Below are 18,975 nucleotides of genomic sequence, written 5' to 3'. Positions count from 1 at the left end.
GGGCCAAAGTAGGCCTATTAAAGACACCCAAATCCCATGTCTACTTAACAACTATCTCTGAATATTTTTTACATGGCAGAAATTTATGTACTCTGTATGAACAGACTATAGAATAAATCATGCAATTTAATTTTTATCAGTTACCAAATTCTTTTTGCAATTGTAGATTTTAAGAGGGTAATGATATGCATGATATTTTGTAAGTATGATATTTAATCAGCAATGATGTCCATGAAACTGAATTATGGGTTGGTAGTCACAACTCCACCTACAGCACCCCTATACCCACAAGTGTCAAAACAGGATCACAGTCAGTGTTGAAACAGAAGAGTTGCAGGATGTATTAGAACCTGAAATCTTTCTCAAGGATATGGGGAGCTTAGCAAAGCTTTATTTACAGGTTAGGATATTTTAACATGAGTTTTTAAAATGGACTTGAAAGATCCGGAGGAAGAGGTAAGTTTCTCTATGGCTATTAAGTATATGGAAATTAGGTTTGAATCTGACACTGAGTTTGTGAGCTTTACTTTGTTTTTGCTATGGGCAAGGTGAAACTTCGAGTTTTTTCTTTTAAATAATTTTTACCGAGTAATCCAATGTTCTAATAGAGGCATACATTGTTCTAAGATCCTTTGAAATTTTAAAAGATAAAATTTTGGTTATGCTTCTTTTTTGACCTTAATAAGCTATTCATATAATTTCTGCACCACGCTGTCCAATACCTATAAAGGGTGTGTACTACTTTTAAAAGGGGGCATTAAGTAATTTCTGCTACTCTCTGATACTGATAGTTCCTGGAATTCCTTAGGCTGATGTGGCAAACAAGAGAGAGCGCTTTGAGTTCCAAAAAACTAGGCCGCATTTTGGTCCTGCAAATCACTTGCTGTGAACCTGGGCCGCTTTTTAATTCTTTTTTTGGCACAGTAGTTCTGTTGCTGCCAGTTTACATTAGGGAAATTTCCTATGGATTTAACATTTTAACTATTGAGTTCTCTCGGGTGATTTTGTTTTAGAAGAAGTATCTTCCTTTTTGAGTTGCTTCACCTGAGGACTTGAACTGGAAAGCTGGATTTGGTGAGGATTATTATGCTGGCAAAGGAGATTCCTAGATGGGTTATTCTCTGCACCGATGTCAGCTAAAGCCGTGTCCCACGAACAAGTCCGGCCCCCTGACTTTATTCTACAGACCTAAAAATAGGGTCCTAAATTTAGAGGGCAGGGTGCTGCTTGTAGCTTCCCTTCTGGGGGAGAAGAGCACTCCAAGGCCCTTACGGGTCTGATTTGGCATTTGGGTAGGTAACTGGGAATTTCTGAGGTTTAGGACAGTTCCGCCTAGGAAGTACTCAGGGGATTCAGGTAAAAGGGAGTAGCCCCCACGAACCCTCCGCTGGACGGAGGAGACCCGATCGCTGGTCTCTTGCTTGGGAGAGGTTAAACCTCGTCCAGACAACAGGTGACCCGGGACGTCTTCTGGTCCAAAGTCGGAAGTCCGGACGTGGTTGGCAGGACGCACAGGCGCGGGTCTGCAGGTCATTTTCCAACTGCAATGAAGGCGGCGGCCGGTTTTCCAGGATCCGCGGGGTCCCCCGGGGTACGCCGCCGCCAGGGCTTCCGCGGAGCGCAGACAGGAGGCTCCTGCGGGGCTGCGGGAGGAGAGCGCCGCGGGAGGGGGCGGGGGGCGGGGGGCGCGCCGCGCTCATCCCGCCCGGCGCTGAGGGGCCTCCCGGGGAAGCCTCGCAGCCCGCGGCCAGCCGATGGGGGGTGCGGGGGAGAGGTCCTGGGCCAATGCCCTCGGCCTCTGGGCTGAGCGGCTCACACCACAGCGCAGAGCCGGAGGCCGATTCCCATTTTCTCAAGCCCCGAACCCCCGGACTTCCAAAGGCGGGTGGCTTTGCCAGGTAGAGAGCCGGCCCCTTTAAGAGCAAGCTCCCCGGACACGTCTACCAACCTCGCGCGAAGAAGGCGGGACATTGACTGCGTCCCGCCCTCCCGCCCCCCACGGCGGCCTGGCCGGAACCAAACCGAGGGGTGGGCCGGCGAGGAGAGGGCCAGTCGCAGGCTCCTGCCGGACGGGGGTGGAGTTGCGGTTCACCTGGACGCAAAGCGTCCCGTAGTGGCCTCGGCTTCCCAGTGGGCAGCGTGGACCCCGGAGACCTGTGGGGCCGCTCGCTCCAGCACCCCCCCCCAGCCGGCTCCGCGGTGGTCTGACCCGGTTGCCCGGTGCGGGTCTGGGTTGTGGACGGAGCGCTGCGGGTTCGCGGCGGACTTAGGTTCCGCCAGGCCCAGGCTGCGGCGGCCCCGTGGCCATGGAGCCGCCCGGGTCTGCCCCTCAGCCGTACTTGGGGCTGGTCCTGGAGAAGCTACGCAGGGTAAGCCCAGGCGAGGTCGGGGCTCCTGGGCCCGGGGTGCGGAAGCCGCCGGGGAAGGAAGCGGCGGACTTGGGGCGCGGGGGTCTGAGCGGCGGCGGTGGGCGGTCCCGGAGCCAGTGTCCCCCGGCCGCGGGCTCAGCCTGTGTCCGCGCCCGCAGCCGGGTTCGCGGGGTGCTGGGCTGGCTTTCGTGCGGTGGCAGGGAGCCTGGAGGCGAGGACGGCGAAGAGAGCCTGGGCTTAGCGGGACTTGACAAAGGTGTGTGAAGGGACTCCTAACGCATGGTGCTTCCTGTCCTGTCATTTATTTTGAACAGGAGTCGGTGACACGTAGTTCCCCCGACTCTAAGAAACTTGACCGAGCCTCTGAAATGAGTTCCTTTTAGGGATGAAACTTCTCGTTGTCCTGAAAGGATACCTAAGCCTGGACAGGGAGTTGGGAGGCCAATTCTGCATTTTTCTGTTACGATGCTCTTTTGAGATGCTTTACCATAAGTGAGACTGTTCTTCTTTCCGTTGTCTTGTTCATGTAAAAGGTCGTGTTAATGTAAAATCTGGAGCTATTCAACTCCCAGGTGTTTAAAATTATTAGGTTCAGTTTATAATCATGTTGCAGGGATTTTTCTGAGTATATATAGTTGTCTTTGTAGACATGGTTAGTGACATTTATGTTGCGTGTTTTTTTTTAAAGAAAACACCCAGTTGCACTAGAACTTTAAAAAGCCCTTTTAAATAACGGGGCAGCTATGATTATTTGTTTCTTGTTAGGTAAATAAAAAGTACAGTTGCCATGGCATTCATATATATGGCAGTTCTATGGGGGTTCCAAATGGACTGTGACATAATTTGGCCACTTACTTGGCATCATGCTGTCAAGGGAGGCAAGACAAAAAAAAAAAAAAAGGACCAAGTGGAAACTGATGGAGTGCTTACTGAAGCAAATACAGGAAGGGCAGGGAAATTGAGGGGTGGGAGAGACTGCGTTTTCTTGAGTCTTTAGGAAAGGCTGAGGGAATAGTTTAAGCAGAGGAGGCATGAAACAGCATGGTGTGCGCAGCGAACTGGATGGGGGCTATATCGCTAGAAATGTAAGGTGGACTCGGGGAGTGACGTGCAATGATGCTTGCTGGAGACCTAAGCAGGTTCCAGGGAAGGGTGCTGGAGAGTCACTGCGCTTTTATTTAGCACTTGAGGCTAAGCCTAATTAATCCCTCACACTGTAGCTGAAGCAAGATGGAAACATTTAAGTAAGCCTTTACTAAACGTTTGTATGCAAAAAAAAAAAAAAAAAAGAATAAACCATAGAGAATAAGACAGATAATTCAGCCTACACAATATGCCTTCCTCTTGGCTCCTAGACTCTGCCTCATTTTTAGGACCAGGCATATTTCCATGTACTAGGCACCATTTTAGCGCCCATCTCTGCATTTAGCCAAGTCTGCGTCCCTAGAGAGAATGCCTGAAGTAGGTAGAGGCCCTCCCCCCTTACTTACCTGATTGGCTTGGGAAAGACCACCTTCCTGTCTCCATCAAAGGTGGTAGCCCATAACCATTTGCAGGAAGTTTCCCATTTCAATAGAATACAGACTAGCAGATGGTTCTCCTCTGCAGTGAGCCCTCCCAGATATTCACGTAAATTATTGTCCAACAAACTGGTATTATAAAACTCAGAGTTGGAGTCACAGATTTTGTGAGTTATCATAATGGTAGTTAATTTTCTTGTCTTGAAGGTTGTGGCAGCATTGCCTGAAGATATGAGAAAAGGTTCTAATCCTTATGGTTTTCCATGGGAATTGCTGATATGTGCAGTGACTGTTGGATTTTTTGCTGTTTTCTTGTTTCTGTGGAGAAGCTTTCGATCGGTAAGTAACCAATGCTATGTATGTTCTAAGAGAATGTTCATTTTGTCTTCAGATTGAACAAGTAATATGAGAAACATCTTTTATTTTAAGATAACAGGTTAGGTTGTAGTTACATGGATCACTCAGGTTAATGTGTGGCTACTAGAAACTGAATATGGATTTAGAGGAATATTTTTAGTGTAAAAATTTTAAAGGAGCCCTAGCCGGTTTGGCTCAGTGGATAGAGCATTGGCCTGTGGGCTGAAGGGTCCCAGGTTCAATTCCCGCCAAGGGCACATGCTGAGGTTGCAGGCTTGATCCCCAGTAGGGGGCATGCAGGTGGCAGCGATCAATGATTCTCTCTCATCATTGATGTTTCTATATCTCTCTCCCTCTCCCTTCTTCTCTGAAAGTCAATAAAAATATATTTTAAAAAATTTTAAAGGATTTCTTTGTAGAACTAATACTAAAACCTTACTTTTATTATTTATTTACTAGGGGCCCGGTGCACAAAATTTGTGCACTCAGTGTGTCGGGGGTGGTCCCTCCTGTGCCCTCTCGCAGTCCATGAGCCCTCGGGGGATGTCCGACCTCCACTGCACCCGCCAGCCATGAGCCGGGTGCTCCCCCTGTGGAAGTGCAATGACCACCAGGGGGCAGCTCCTGCATTGAACGTCTGCCCCCTGGTGGTCAGTGCACATCGTAGCAAGCAGTTGAGCAGCCATAGCAGGGGTCCTCAAACTTTTTAAACAGGGGGCCAGTTCACTGTCCCTCAGACCGTTGGAGGGCCGGACTATAGTTTAAAAAAAACTGTGAACAAATTCCTATGCACACTGCACATATATTATTTTGAAGTAAAAAAGCAAAACAGCAAAAACACCCGCATGTGGCCCGCAGGCCGTAGTTTGAGGACGCCTGGGCCATAACATATCATTAGCATATTACGCTTTGATTGGTTGTATGACTGACCAGACGATGGGACACTTAGCATATTAGGCTTTTATTTGATAGGATGGTCTGTGTTTGTTTTTAAAGTATGCTAAACATCTGTGAATATGCCACTCAACCTGGAAACAAACATTGAGTATCACTTATAGTTAGGTGATCCTCCCTTATTTCATTTCCTTGCCTCCCTGTACTAGAGGTAACCTTATCCTGATCCTTGTTATTCCCAAGCCTTAACATTTTTTTTGGTTCTACCTACATATATTTATCAAAAGTATATATGTGATTTTATACAGTTTCATGCTCTATGTCATGTTTTGGAACTTTTTTATTCCAGTCTGTATTCCTAAGAGTCATCCATATTTTTGCATGAGACTAATTTTTTTCCATTTTGATTGCTGTAGAAATTACATTGTAAGAGTATACTTAAATTTTAGATTTTATGGTCTTGGACATTTGGGTTGTTTTCATTTTTTTTTCTATTACTATTAGTGCTGTTCTGTATATTATTTTTAGTTAAATATTTTTTTCAATTACAGTTTACATTCAGTATTATTTTGCATTAATTTCAGGTATACAGCATAATGGTTAGACACTCAAATTTTACAAAGTGTTTCTCCTAATATTTCCAGTAGCCACCTGCTATGTATATTCTTATACATATCTCCTGTTGTTTATTTTACCTTTTTTTCCCTTTTCCCTTTTAATTCTCACTGAGGATATTTTTTCCATTGCTTTTTAGAGAGAGTAGAAGGCAGGGAGGGAGAGAGGGAGGGAGGGAGGGAGGGAGGGAAGGAGGGAAGGAGGGAGGACAGAGAGAGAGAGGAAGAGAGAGAGAAAGAGAGAAACATTGATGTGAAAGAGACACATGGATTGGTTGCCTCCCCTATGACCCCTGACTGGGGCCGGGGATCTAACCTGCAACCCAGGTATGTGCCCTTGACTGAGAATCGAACCGAGACCCTTCCGTCTTCGGGCCAACACTCTAACCCAGGGGTCCTCAAACTTTTTAAACAGGGGGCCAGTTCACTGTCCCTCAGACCGTTGGAGGGCCAGACTATACTTAAAAAAAACTATGAACAAATTCTATGCACACTGCACATATCTTATTTTGAAGTAAAAAAACAAAACGGCAAAAACACCCGCATGTGGCCCGCGGGCCGTAGTTTGAGGACGCCTGCTCTAACCATTGAGCAACACCAGCAAAGGCCTGGTGTGTATTTTAAAGTATATTCTCTTGAGAATATACTTAACCTTTTGCACTCGGATGTCGAGTGTGACTCGACACGGTTAGCATCGGTAGCAGCTTGTATGTCGAGCCACACTCGACACGTAGTTTCACCGCGGGGGGAAGGGGGGTTTTTGTCTATTTTTCCAGTATCTTTTCTTGTTTTCATTAGCATGAAAGGACAAGTAAAGTGTAAATGCCGTCTCAACTGATGCCAAAAAAGAAAAAATGAAAAACCGGTAACGCATGTGAAATTTATTAGGAAACTAGTACATGATCTTGTTGGAGAATTCAGAGATGGTACACTAACTTCCAGGGATAGATTATTATCCACTAACTTAGAGCAACATTTAGATGGAAAGCTCCATATAATCACACCTCACCCTAACAAAAAACACAAAGATTGTGTTGTTTGTTCTAACAGAAAAATCAAAGGAGGAAGAAGAGAGACGATTTATATTTGTGAAACATGTGAATGTAAACCAGGTCTTCATGTGGGTTAATGTTTCAAAAAATATCACACCATGAAAAATTATAGAGATTAAAATTACTCTTTGAATGTATCAGTAATTTGAAATATAAAAAAATCCAAATAAATAAGTTTCTATGAAAAGAAACTCCAGTTTTTTATTCTACTGCCGCGCTTTGTAAAATCTGGGGTATTTAAAAAATTGAATCCCGAGTAGAATAAAGGAATCGAGAAAAAAGCAAGCGAGTGCAAAGGGTTAAGTATGAGATTACTGGGTTATAGAGTATATGGGAACTTCTACTTTTAAAACATAATGCCAGATTGTTTTCCAAATTGTCTGTACCCTTACCAGCAATATATAAGAGGTCCAGAGATCCATTTGATTTCTGTCCTCTCCAACACTTGTTATTTTGCCACTTGAATGGAAAAATAATGGTCTTGATTTGAATTCCTTGATCACTAGTGAGATTGTAATCTCTTACTAAATTTACCAGTCATATGTGTTTGTTATTTTGGGAAACAGTTGTTTATGTCTTTTGCTTAAGTTTTTATTGAGAAGTTTGTTGTTTTCTTATTTGTAGGAGTTCTTTTTTCTTGATGCTACCCTTATTGATTATGTGTATAGTCTGTGTCCCAGTATGAAACTTTTCATTTTTCTTAAAGTGTTCTTTGATGAGCAGATATTCTTAATTTAAAATTTTGCTTTTAAGATGTAAGTCCTTGATTCATCTTGAATCCAATTTTTTGTTTGATATGGGATAGTGATTCAGTGTAATTTTTGCCCCCCAAATATAACCACTTTTTCGAGCTTCATATATTGAATAGTCTCTCCTTTCCCTCCTCATCTGCTCTGCCACATATAAGAGTTCCACATACATGTAGACCTTTCTGCACTCTCATTTCTATTCTTTTTTTTTTTAATTTCTTTATTGATTAAGGTGTCACATATTTGTCCTCATCCCCCCATTCCCATCCCACACCCCTCCCCACGGATGCCCCAACCCCCTGTTGAACTTAACCATTGGTTAGGCTCATATGCATGCACACAAGTCCTTTGGTTGATCTCTCCCCCTCTCCCCCCACCCTCCCCTATCCTCCCTCTGAGGCCCGATAGTCCGATCGATGCCTCCTTGTTTCTGGTTCTGTTTCATTTCTATTCTTTTAATGAGATCTTTTATCATTTTTTAATTCAGGGAAATTTCTTCTGCATTTTACATTTTTATTTCTCTTTTTTGGGATTACTGTGTTTTAGATGTTAGCCCTTACGCTTAAGATTTCTATATCTCTTAACTTAAAAATATTTTTTTTTTGGTAGTTTCCTGTTATCTTTTGAGGGAGTTCCTCAATCTGATGTTTCAGTTCACTAATTTATTCCTCATCTTTACCCATACTACTGTACCTTGACTTTAAACATTTTTTAAAAATATATTTGTATTGATTTCAGATTGGAAGGGAGAGGGAGGGAGAGATAGAAACATCAGTGATGAGAAAGAATCAATGATCAGCTGCCTCCCGCACGCCCCTTATTGGGGAGCCCCTGACTGGGGATTGAGCCCGAAACCTGTGCAATCTGCCCTGACCAGGAATTGAATCCTGACCTCTTTATTCATGAGTGATCGCTCAACCATTGAGCCACACCGGCTGGGCTTAAATTTTGTTTTTAAAAATTTTATCCCTATACATCTTCTGTAGATGATTTAAGTCCCCATTGTTTTTTTATACTTGCTTATATTAACTTAACCCTAAATCTGATCTCCCTGCAGCTGGAATTTTTCCTTCATTATTTGGAGGGAGAGAGAGGTTAAATAATAGAAAGGTAGTGTTTATTGTTTCTTTATAGTCAGTTCAGATCCATGACCCTTGATTTCTCAAATTGTGTTATTTTGGATATTACTAGGGGAGATGATGATAGGGGTTTCCTGAAATAGTTTGTTTCAGGGTCAAATATGTTTGAGGAACAATGGGCTAAATGATACAGTATTTCAGCACTTTCATTATCCTAATATACAATGTGAACTTTTAATAGAGAGATTTTAATATGTTGCATTTTTCTCATTGGACATAGAATACTTTTGATTAACAAATTCATACTCAGGCAATAAGAAAAGTGTTATTTTTAAGTTGGCAGTATAAGTTAAATAAATTAGATTTACTTGAATTTGTATTTGTTTTAATGTGATTTTGTTTAAAATTTGTTTCAGATTAGAAGCCGGCTTTATGTGGGTAAGCTCTTTTTTCTACTTTAGACCTCACCATTGTTTATAATTTTAAAACTTAAAACAATTTACGCATGATAACATTAAAAAAATTTACTGGGGTAACATTGGTTAATAACATGATTTTTAGGTGTATAAGATTATAATTCTACATATGTGTACTCTGTTATGTGCTTACCACCTGAAATCTAGTTTCCATCCATTACCATATATTTGACCCCCTTTACCAACTTTGCCTTCTCTTCACCCCCTTTCCCTACTGGTACTCTCCATTCTGTTGTCTGTATCTGTAAGTTTGTTTTTGTTTGTTACTTTTTGTTTCATATTACACATATTAGTGAAATCATGTTTTTTGTCCTCTTTAGTCTGATTTATTTCACTTAGCATAGTACTTTAAAGATTCGTTCATGTTGTCACCAATGTGAATATTTCATCTTTTTATGCTAAGTAGTATTCCATTGTATAATTTTATACTACACTGTATATTTATACACATCACATATTCTTTAACCAGGTGTCTGTCAGGTTGTTTTCATTTCTTGGCTTTTGTACTTAATATTGCAATTGAACATAGGGGTACATATATCTTTATGGATAAATGTTTTTATATTTTAACTTTTTATTTAGAAAGAGAGAAAAAGCTTGCTGTAGAACTTTCTACACTAATCGAAGAAAAATGTAAACTACTTGAAAAATTTAGCCTTGTACAAAAAGAGGTAAGACATTTTTGAAAATGTTAACATTCATGTTAGAGTCTGAGGATTTTATACTTCTCAATACAGGTACTTCTGTATTAGTTTAAAATTATTAATGCTTTGTTTACAAAGTATGAGAGTTCATATTGCTCTTCAAATTACTAGGTTTCAAGTTGCCTTTTCCTGATTAGTGAAGTTAAACACCTTTTTATATGTTTATTGGCCTTCTTCTTCTTTCTCTCCCTCTTCCTTCTTCTTCTTTTTTATATTTTTAAAGGTATAGTTATATATCTTTTTCCTTTTTGCTATGTAGGACTTCCTTTCCTATATTTTGAGTATGAGTCCTTTGCCAGATATATGTGGTGCAAATACCTTCTTCCACCTTGTGTTTGCCTTTTTATTTCATATGGTGTCTTGGTAATCAGAAGTTTATAATTTTAATATAGTCTGATTTGTCAATCTTTTTTTTTTTTTAAATATATTTTTATTGACTTAGAGAGGAAGGGAGAGTAAGAGAGAGAAACATCAATGATAAGGGAAAACCATTGATTGGCTGCCCTCTGCACTCCCCAAACTGGTGATTGAGCTCACAACCCAGCATATGCCCTGACCAGGAATCCAACCGTGACCTCCTGGTTCATAGGTCAGTGCTCAACCCCTGAACCATACTGGCTGGGCATGTCAATCTTTTTTTATGGTGGATGACTGCTTTTTGTTTTCTACTTAAGCAATTTTTGTCTGCTCAAAGGTATGAAGGTATTCTTCTGTGTTATCTTTTAGAAACTTAGTTGTTTTACTTTCCTCCTTTAGTCTTTATGTTAGTTTGCTAGGACTGTCTTAACATACCACAGACTGGGTGGCTTATGCAACAGAAATTAAATTTGTTTTAGAGTTTTGGAGGCTAGCAGTCCAGGACCAAGGTGTTGGCAGGTTCAGTTCTTCTAAGGTCTCTCTCCTTGGCTTGCGGATGGCAGGCTTCTTGCCTGATACTCCATGGTCTTTCCTCTGTCCTGGTGCCTGTTTCTGGTATTTCTCTGTGTGTCCACAGACTGAAGGGTCTCGGGTTCAGTTCCCAGTCAAGGGCACATACCTCGGTTGTGCCCTTGGACACATTGGATTAGGGCCCACCCTAAAGCCCCTTTTTAACTTAATCACCTCCTTGAAGGGCCTATTTCCAAGTACAGTTAAATTCCTACTGGAGATTGGGGCTTTAACATATTAACTTGGGGGTGAGGGGAACAATTTAGCCAAAATTTATTCAGTCCTTCATCTATCTAGAATTGAATTTGTGATGGTGTAGTTTGGAGGTCAAAATGTAATGTTTTTCATATGGATATTGCATTAACCAGTACTATTTATTGAAAAGACCATCTTTTCCTTTTGTTCTGTGGTGTCATCTTCTTAAATCAAGTGACTATATATCTGAGTCTGTTTCTATAGCTTCTGTCTTGTTGGGCTATATATTTTTTTATTCTCATGCCAACCACGCTTTTTAAATCTATTGTGTTTTTATAACAAGTCTTTTTATTTTTTAATCCTCACTGGAGAATATTTTTTCCCCATGGTTTTTTAGAGACAGTAGGAGGGAGGGAGGAGGGATGGAGGGAAGGAGGGAGGGAAGGAGCGAGAGAGCGAGAGAGCGCGAGCGAGAGAGAGAGAGAGAGAGAGAGAGAGAGAGAAGAGAGAGAGAGAGAGAGATGTCATAGATTGGTTGCCTCCCGAGCACTTGCCCCTAAAGAGGCCGTGGATCGAACCGGCAACCGAGGTATGTGCCCTTGACTGGGAATTGAATCTGAGACCCTTCAGTCTGTGGGCTGACACTATAACAACTGAGCAAAACCAGCGAGGGCATTTATAACGTCTTGATACCACAGTGTACACTTACTTCTAAGTTTGTTCTTCAAGATTGTTTTGGCATTTTTGCCTTTTTATACTAGTATAAATTTGAAATCATTTAATCTGTTTACATATGCACATAGCCTGCTCTAGGAATTTGATTAGGATTGCATTAAATATATAGATCAATTTCGAGAGAATTGATATTTTACAATGTTGTGTTCTTGTGAATGGATTATGGTATATCCCTCCACTTATGACTTTTTGTAATCCTTTCCATATTGTTTTATACATCTTTGAGTTGAGATCTTGCATAGCTTTTTTTCAAATACATTTTTATTGATTTCAGAGAGGAAGGGAGAGGAGAGAGAGATAGAAACATCAATGATGATAGAAAATCATTGATCGCCTGCCTCCTGCACGGTCTACATTGGCGATTGAGCCCACAACCCAGGCATGTGCCCTGACTGGGAATCGAACAGTGACCTCCTGGCTCATAGGTTGACGCTCAACCACTGTGCCACACCAGCTGGGCTTGCATATCTTTTCTTAAATTTATTCCCTGGTATCTGAGCCCGCAACCTGGGCATGTGCCCTTGACCTGGAATCGAACCTGCGATCCTTCAGACCACAGGCTGACACTCTATCCACTGAGCCAAATGGGCTAGGGCTTTTAATACATTAACAGAGTTGTGCATCCATTACAATAAATTTCAAACATTTTTATTACCCCAAAAAGAAATGCTCCACCCCTTAGATACCACCCTTCACCCATTCTCTCCCATTCCCAAGCCCTAAACAATTAATGTACTTTTTGTTCCTATAAAATAGTCTATTTTGGACATTTCACATAAATGGAATCATATAATATGTTGTCCTTTGTGCCTTGCTTTTTTAAAACACTTACATGATGTTTTGAAGGTTTATCCATGTTATAGCATGTATCAGTACTTAATTCTTTATATATTTTTTGCCACATGATTTTTTGTATCAATTTACATATCTATTTGTCAGTTGATGGACATTTAGGTTATTCTCATTTTTGGCTATTATAAATGACTAGAGGCCCAGTGCACAAATTTGTGCACGGGTGGGGTCCCTCGGCCTGGCCAGTGATCGAGGCCTATCGGGGGCTGGCTGGCCAGGGGGAGGGACCACGGGAGGTTGGCCAGCCGGCCCCCTGATTGGGGCCATGGGGGTGCCGGCTGGGTGCGGGGGAAGGAGGGAGAGGCCACGGGCGGTTGGCTAGTGGGGGGAGAGGGGCTGTGGGAGGTTGGCCAACCAGGGGGAGGGGCCGTGGGAGGTTGACCAGCGGGGGTGGGGAGGGGCTGCAGGAGGTTGGCTGGCTGGTCCCCCTATCGGGGCCAATCAGTGGGGCCAGCTGGGGGGAGGGGCCATGGGAGGTTGGCTGTGGGAGTGCCCTGACCACCAGGGGCCAGCTCCTGCGTTGAGTGTCTGCCCCCTGGTGGTCGGTGTACGTCATAGTGACTGGTTGACCGGTTGTTCCAGTCATTCCAGTCGTTCGGTTTTAACGGTCACTTAGGCTTTTATATATATAGATGTTGTTTTTATTATAGCCAATGTCTGACTAAGAACTCTGTTTCTCTTACTTTTCCTTTTGGTTCTGAGTCAAATCTTGTCTTTTTATTCATTTTTTAATTACTTTTTAATACCCAAAGACAGCAGGGGGAGGAAGGAGGGAGGGAGGGAGGAAGGGAGGAAGAAAGGAGGGAGGGAGAGAGCGAGAGAATGAGCGAGCGAGAGAGAGAGAGAGAGAGAGAGAGAGAGAGAATTGATGTGAGAGGGAACATTGGTTGCTTTCTGTATGTGCCCGACCAGTGCCCATGCCTGACCAGGATCAAACCTGCAACCTAGGTATGTGGCCTGATCAGGAATTGAACCCAGAACCTTTTTGTATACAGGATGATGTTCCAACTAACTGAGCCACACCAGCCAGGTAAAATCTTGTCTTTTTGAATACCAGGTTATTTTATATTGAGTATCTGTGCTAGCATAACAAAAATTGTACAGATAATTTTGATCTTTCTCCAGTGAGGATTTACTGTTGCTTCTCATAGGCAGCTGAGCTAGGGACATTTGAAATCTTCGATTACTTTGATTACAGATTGAGATGTTTGGAAACTTGGCCTCACTTAAAATGGTTAGTTTGTGGCTTATAAGGTAGCCATTGCGGGTTGGTATTGTTTCCTCTTGCTGCTCTAACAAATTACCACAAATTTAGTGGCATAAGGCAACACAAATTTATTGAACTATAGTTCTGGAGGTCAGAAGTGTAAAGCCAGTCTTATAGGACTAAAATTAAAATATTAGCCAGTCTGTGTCCCGGAGAGAACCTGTTTCTTGCCTCTTCCACCTTCTGGAGGCTACCCACATTCCTTGGCTCATAGCTATATCACTCTGTCCTCTGCTTCTGTCTTCACATCAACTTTGAGCCTTTTGCCTCCCTTTTATACGGCCTCTTGGGATTATATTGAGCCCACCAATATAATCTCAGATATTTGCTCCAGCTCAAGATCCTTAATCACACCTGGAAATTTTGGGAATTAGGGTAGAATTGTGGAGAGGTCGTTATTTAACTTACTACAGGGTCCCATCTTGCAGTCTGTCTGAGCTTCATGGTTCATCCTACTCATCAGGTCCTGAACTCTAAATTTTGTCTTCTCAACTCCCAATTCTTCTAAAATCTCTGCTTGTGTGTGTGTGTGTGTGTGTGTGTGTAAATGTCAAATCTGTACTTGTTTTTCTGATTATTTTGTTTCCTGTCACACATTCTCACTATTTTGATAACTCTCTAAGGCCTTCAGACATATCCTGTCTTTTGTTATTTTCGTCCAGTTCTTTTTCTTGTTCTTAGCAAGAAGGTTGATCCAAAACAACCTGGCTCTGCCATTTAATTTACTTTTTATGAGACTGATGCGCTACCTACTGTACTAACGAGGCATCTTAATATACTTTTAAACAAGCATTGAAGTAAGTGCATTTTGCTAAATCCTGTAGCATTGTACATTTCATTGTCCTATTTTACATTGTTCTTGGTTGTTTTCTTTATATTTAAAACATTTTATATTCCCTATTTGCTTTATTTGTTGTTATATTTGAATTACAAGTGAAAAGTTCTGATAGACACTTGGTATAAATTTCTCTTTAATGAATAGGTAGACTTTGGATAGCCTTAAGTGTAAAGTTCTGCCATTTGTTGCCCAAGCTAATGCGTTGTGATGTGTTAGCTGCCCTAGCTTTGTTTGTTATAGTAGTCAAATTTAAAGTTTAGTAAATCCAAATAAATTTAACATACCTGTGGAACTAGATTCTGTCTGTTTCTTAGAAGCCTACCCAGATAAAATGTGTAGTTTTTACTTACAGTGTTGCTTTCTTTCAGTACGAAGGCTTAGAGTCATTAAAGGATTCCAATTCTGAGAAGGAGTCAACAGAAGCTCAAAATTTGGAGGTAAAAATAAATAGTATAATTATAAAAGCTGGGGGAAATAGCATAAACTTTATTTATTTATTTATTTTTTAATATATTTTATTGATTTTTTACAGAGAGGAAGAGAGAGGGATAGAGAGTTAGAAACATCAATGAGAGAGAAACATCGATCAGCTGCCTCCTGCACACCCCCTACTGGGGATGTGCCCACAACCAAGGTACATGCCCCCGACCGGAATCGAACCTGGGACCTCTGAGTCCGCAGGCCGACGCTCTATCCACTGAGCCAAACCGGTTTCGGCAGAACTTTAAATGAAATGTATCATCTCAAAACTATTTGAAAGGAAATATAAAAGAGCATCTTTTGATGTTAAACTTTAAAAAAGTTAAATATAGGAAATAGAATATTAATAAGTAGCATAAAATATTTGAACTATTGTTGCAAACTTGTTTTGAGTGAGGTGTCAGTTCACTGAAATCTAGGGTGTTATAGGAGGTCTTTATTCATCATTCCTAGGAAATGTATTAAAAGTGACCTTTTTCTTTTTTTTTACTTATTTTGCTCCAGAAAGAAAAAAATAGCATTGATTTTCATAAATTTAGGCGTAGTTGGTAACAATAAATTAGTAAATTTTGGTTGTACTTGCTTTTACTTCATTCCCAGTATATTAGGAGTGACTGGAATTAGACCAAAGATTTATGTTATAAGCAGTGGTGTGTTGATAAATATTTAGCAACTGGATATCTAAAAAGCAAAAGCCCTTATTTGTAGCATTTCCTGAGTATTGTGTAAATACTCTGACCGTGACCAATTTCAAGATGTCAGCATGATGTCACTGATGGTAGAGTTTGGAAGACATATGCATAGTTGGGTTTCCTGAGCCATGTATGACTTGGCTTAAATAGGAAGGAAGGTATCATAATTTGTCCCTTGGCTAAACTCCAACAGATTGATTACCTTAGGTAATGGGAGTGCCTTACTACTGTTTTGAAGTGGAAGTTTTATAAAAAGCTTACTAATATTAAAGTGGAAACAATAGATTCCTGCCTTTGGTGTACGTGTTCAGTCAGTCCAGCTGGGCAGTTCTCAATCACTGATGTCTATAAATCATCAGAAAGTCTATGGATAATGATTCAGAATTTCCTACTGGAGTCTAAAGTAAGTTACAAATTGAATTCCAAATGAAAGACATTTTTTAAACTTTTATTTCTTCACTTGTTACCTATTAACATTCTTAAGAACTTGTTGAAATAGTTATATTTTATTTGTTGGCCCTCTCTTTTAGCTGTTGTTCTAGTAGTAATTTATTAGTTTGATTAAAGAAATTTGAAAGGCATTTAGCATGCTTAAAAAAACCCTAAAAAACTGGAGGGCAGAGGCCTCAAGTCTCGTGGTATTGTGGATAAAATAAAACACCAATTTATTCTCAAGACATTGAACTTACTTAATCTAGCAATAAGATTAGCTGGTTTTATTTTAAAATAAATAATCACTCATTTAAAAATGAACAAGTGAGTGTTAAAATGAAGAATCACTTGTTAAAAATGAATAAGTAAATGTCTGATTTTAGCAATTAAAAAATGTTTATTTTCAAGATTGTTAAATTGAATATAAACTAACATGATGCAACTTAAAAAATCTGATGGTTGAATCGGTAGATAAAATAAAAATGATATGGCAATTTTGATTTAAGTAAGAGAATTCTTATAATGAAATAGTCAAATTTGGGGAAATATATATAAATAAGTTTTTTACCACTATAATGTAGTATGTACTTGTTCTGCTTTTATTTGGGCCTACATTAAATTCTTTAAATTTTTGGTTTGTTTATTTTTTAACAAGTTTGTTGAAGACTCACAAATATCAGAGGTATGTTTATTATAGCATTTAATATCCAATTAGAATAATCCAACAACTAATCATTTTAAATTTAAAGGTCACAGAAAATACGTCTTAATTCAGTGTAGATTATTATTATGAAACAATCTTGATTGGTTTTTAAATTTATTTTGCATTTTATTATATTGGATTTATTCCTCATTTTTGCTTTTATAATGCTTTAGCGCAGAAGTTGGCAAACTAGACTCTGGGCTTCCCACCTGTTTTTTGTAAATAAAATTTTATTGGAACACAGCCATGCTCATTCATTTATGTGTTGCCTTTGCTGTCTCACTGCATAGGCATAGTTGAGTAGTTGGGACAGAGACTACAGGGCCTGCAAGCCTGAAATACTTACTCTCTGGCTCTTTATACAAAATGTTTGCTAACCCCTGCTAGAATGGCTATTATTTCAGTATTATGAAAATGAACAAATATATAAACTAAATTTACTTAACTTACAGTCTATGTGTTTTATTATAATGATTTGATTTACCCTAACCAGAAATTCCTAGGTCTGTCTTATAAAGTTGACTTCCTCTTTTAGGCAATCTGTGAAAAGCTGAACAGTTCCAAATCTGAATTTGAGGATGAAATAGACTTTCTAGAAAAGGAGCTAAAGGAAGAGAAATCTAAACATTCTGAACAAGATGAATTGGTAAGGCTTCTGTGTTTGAGGAGACTGTAGGTAGAAGGAAGTTATTGCATTAAAAAAAATTATATCATTTAAAGCAGCTATTTTCAACCTTTTTCATTTCATAGCACACATAAACTAATTACTAAAATTCTGTGCCACTCTAAAAAATATATTTTTTTGCCTATCTGACAAAAAAAGGTATAGTTTTGATTCATTCACATCGTTTGGCTATTGTTGTGTTGGCTGTTGTCATTTTTTAATTTGACAATCTACAGGAAAAGAGGTCAGTGTCCCTGACTAAATAGCCAGGTATTGGATGTTTTAAAAATCCTTATAGCATACTGGTTGAAAAGCACTGATTTAAAGAATTGTATACACTGTAAAAAATTTAAAGAATGCAGAAGGTTGTAAAGTAGAGAGTATAAATTTTCAGATCTACTAATTCTTTTCATTTGCTAGAGGTTACCATCCTATATAATAAAGAGGTAATATGCAAATTGACCATCACCCCAACACACAAGATAGCCGCCCCCATGTGGTCAAAGATGGCTACCCCCATGTGGACACAAGATGGCCGCCACAAGATGGCCGGCAGGGGAGGGCAGTTGTGGGCGATCAGGCCAGCAGGGGAGGGCAGTTGGGAAGGACCAGGCCTGCAATGGAGGGCAGTTGGGGGAGAATGGGCCAGCAGAGGAGGGCAGTTGGGGGCGACCAAGCTTGCAGGGGAGGGCAGTTAGGGGTGACCAGGCCGGCAGGGGAGGGCAGTTAGGGGCAATTGGGCTGGCAGGGGAGCAGTTAGGTGTTGATCAGGCTGGCGGGGGAGTGGTTAGGGGGTGATTAAGCTGGCAGGCAGAAGCGGTTAGGGGCAGTCAGGCAGGTGAGTGGTTAGAGCCAGCAGTCCTGGATTGTGAGAGGGCAGCCGGACATCCCTCGAGGGGTCCCAGATTGGAGAGCATGCAGGCTGGTCTGAGGGACACCCCCTCTCCCCAATGCACGAATTTCGTGCACCGGGCCTCTAGTTATCTTGTTAAGTTTCTTACATATTCTTTTTTTTTTTTTTTTTTTAGGATGATTGTGACTTTTAAAATATATATATATATTTTTATTGATTTCAGAGAGGAAGGAAGGGGGTGAGAGAAACATCAATGATGAGAGAGACTCATTGATCGGCTGCCTCCTGCACAACCCCTACTGGGTATTGAGCCCACAACCCAGGCATGTGCCCTTGACCAGAATTGAACCTGGGACCCTTCAGTCTGCAGGTCGATGCTCTATCCACTGGGCCATACTGGCTAGGGCTCTTGCATATTCTTACAGAAATTTTTTATATGCACTAAGGAAGTAGCTCACATAAATAGTTTAGTTTGAATAATCACATACATAGTGGATTTTATCACTCAAAAAGTATGTTAAGA

At 40.7% G+C, this 18,975-nt stretch overlaps 1 protein-coding gene across 6 annotated transcripts in view; it reads left to right on the top strand.

The window, feature by feature from the left end:
- The window catches only part of MIA2 (MIA SH3 domain ER export factor 2), a 114,710-nt gene that overhangs the window by 36,011 nt on the left and 59,724 nt on the right, over positions 1-18,975 (top strand). For 2 of the 6 annotated variants that reach the window (XM_054725545.1, XM_054725535.1), the window contains exons 1-7: positions 2,039-2,369; positions 4,097-4,228; positions 9,051-9,072; positions 9,693-9,781; positions 14,997-15,065; positions 16,888-16,914; positions 17,471-17,581. In XM_054725545.1, the coding sequence (XP_054581520.1) occupies positions 2,307-2,369; positions 4,097-4,228; positions 9,051-9,072; positions 9,693-9,781; positions 14,997-15,065; positions 16,888-16,914; positions 17,471-17,581 (513 nt within the window). In that variant the 5' untranslated portion in view covers positions 2,039-2,306. Of the gene's footprint in view, positions 1-2,038; positions 2,370-4,096; positions 4,229-9,050; positions 9,073-9,692; positions 9,782-14,996; positions 15,066-16,887; positions 16,915-17,470; positions 17,582-18,975 lie in introns of those variants that run through there. The other 4 variants (XM_054725550.1, XM_054725540.1, XM_054725529.1 and 1 more) reach the window with 3 other exon arrangements.

This window comes from Eptesicus fuscus, chromosome 2 (genome assembly GCF_027574615.1).
Source record: "Eptesicus fuscus isolate TK198812 chromosome 2, DD_ASM_mEF_20220401, whole genome shotgun sequence".
NCBI classification, from domain to species: Eukaryota; Metazoa; Chordata; class Mammalia; order Chiroptera; family Vespertilionidae; genus Eptesicus; species Eptesicus fuscus.
The sequence above is the reverse complement of the archived record's forward strand: the minus strand, read 5'-3'. Positions and strand labels throughout refer to the sequence as shown.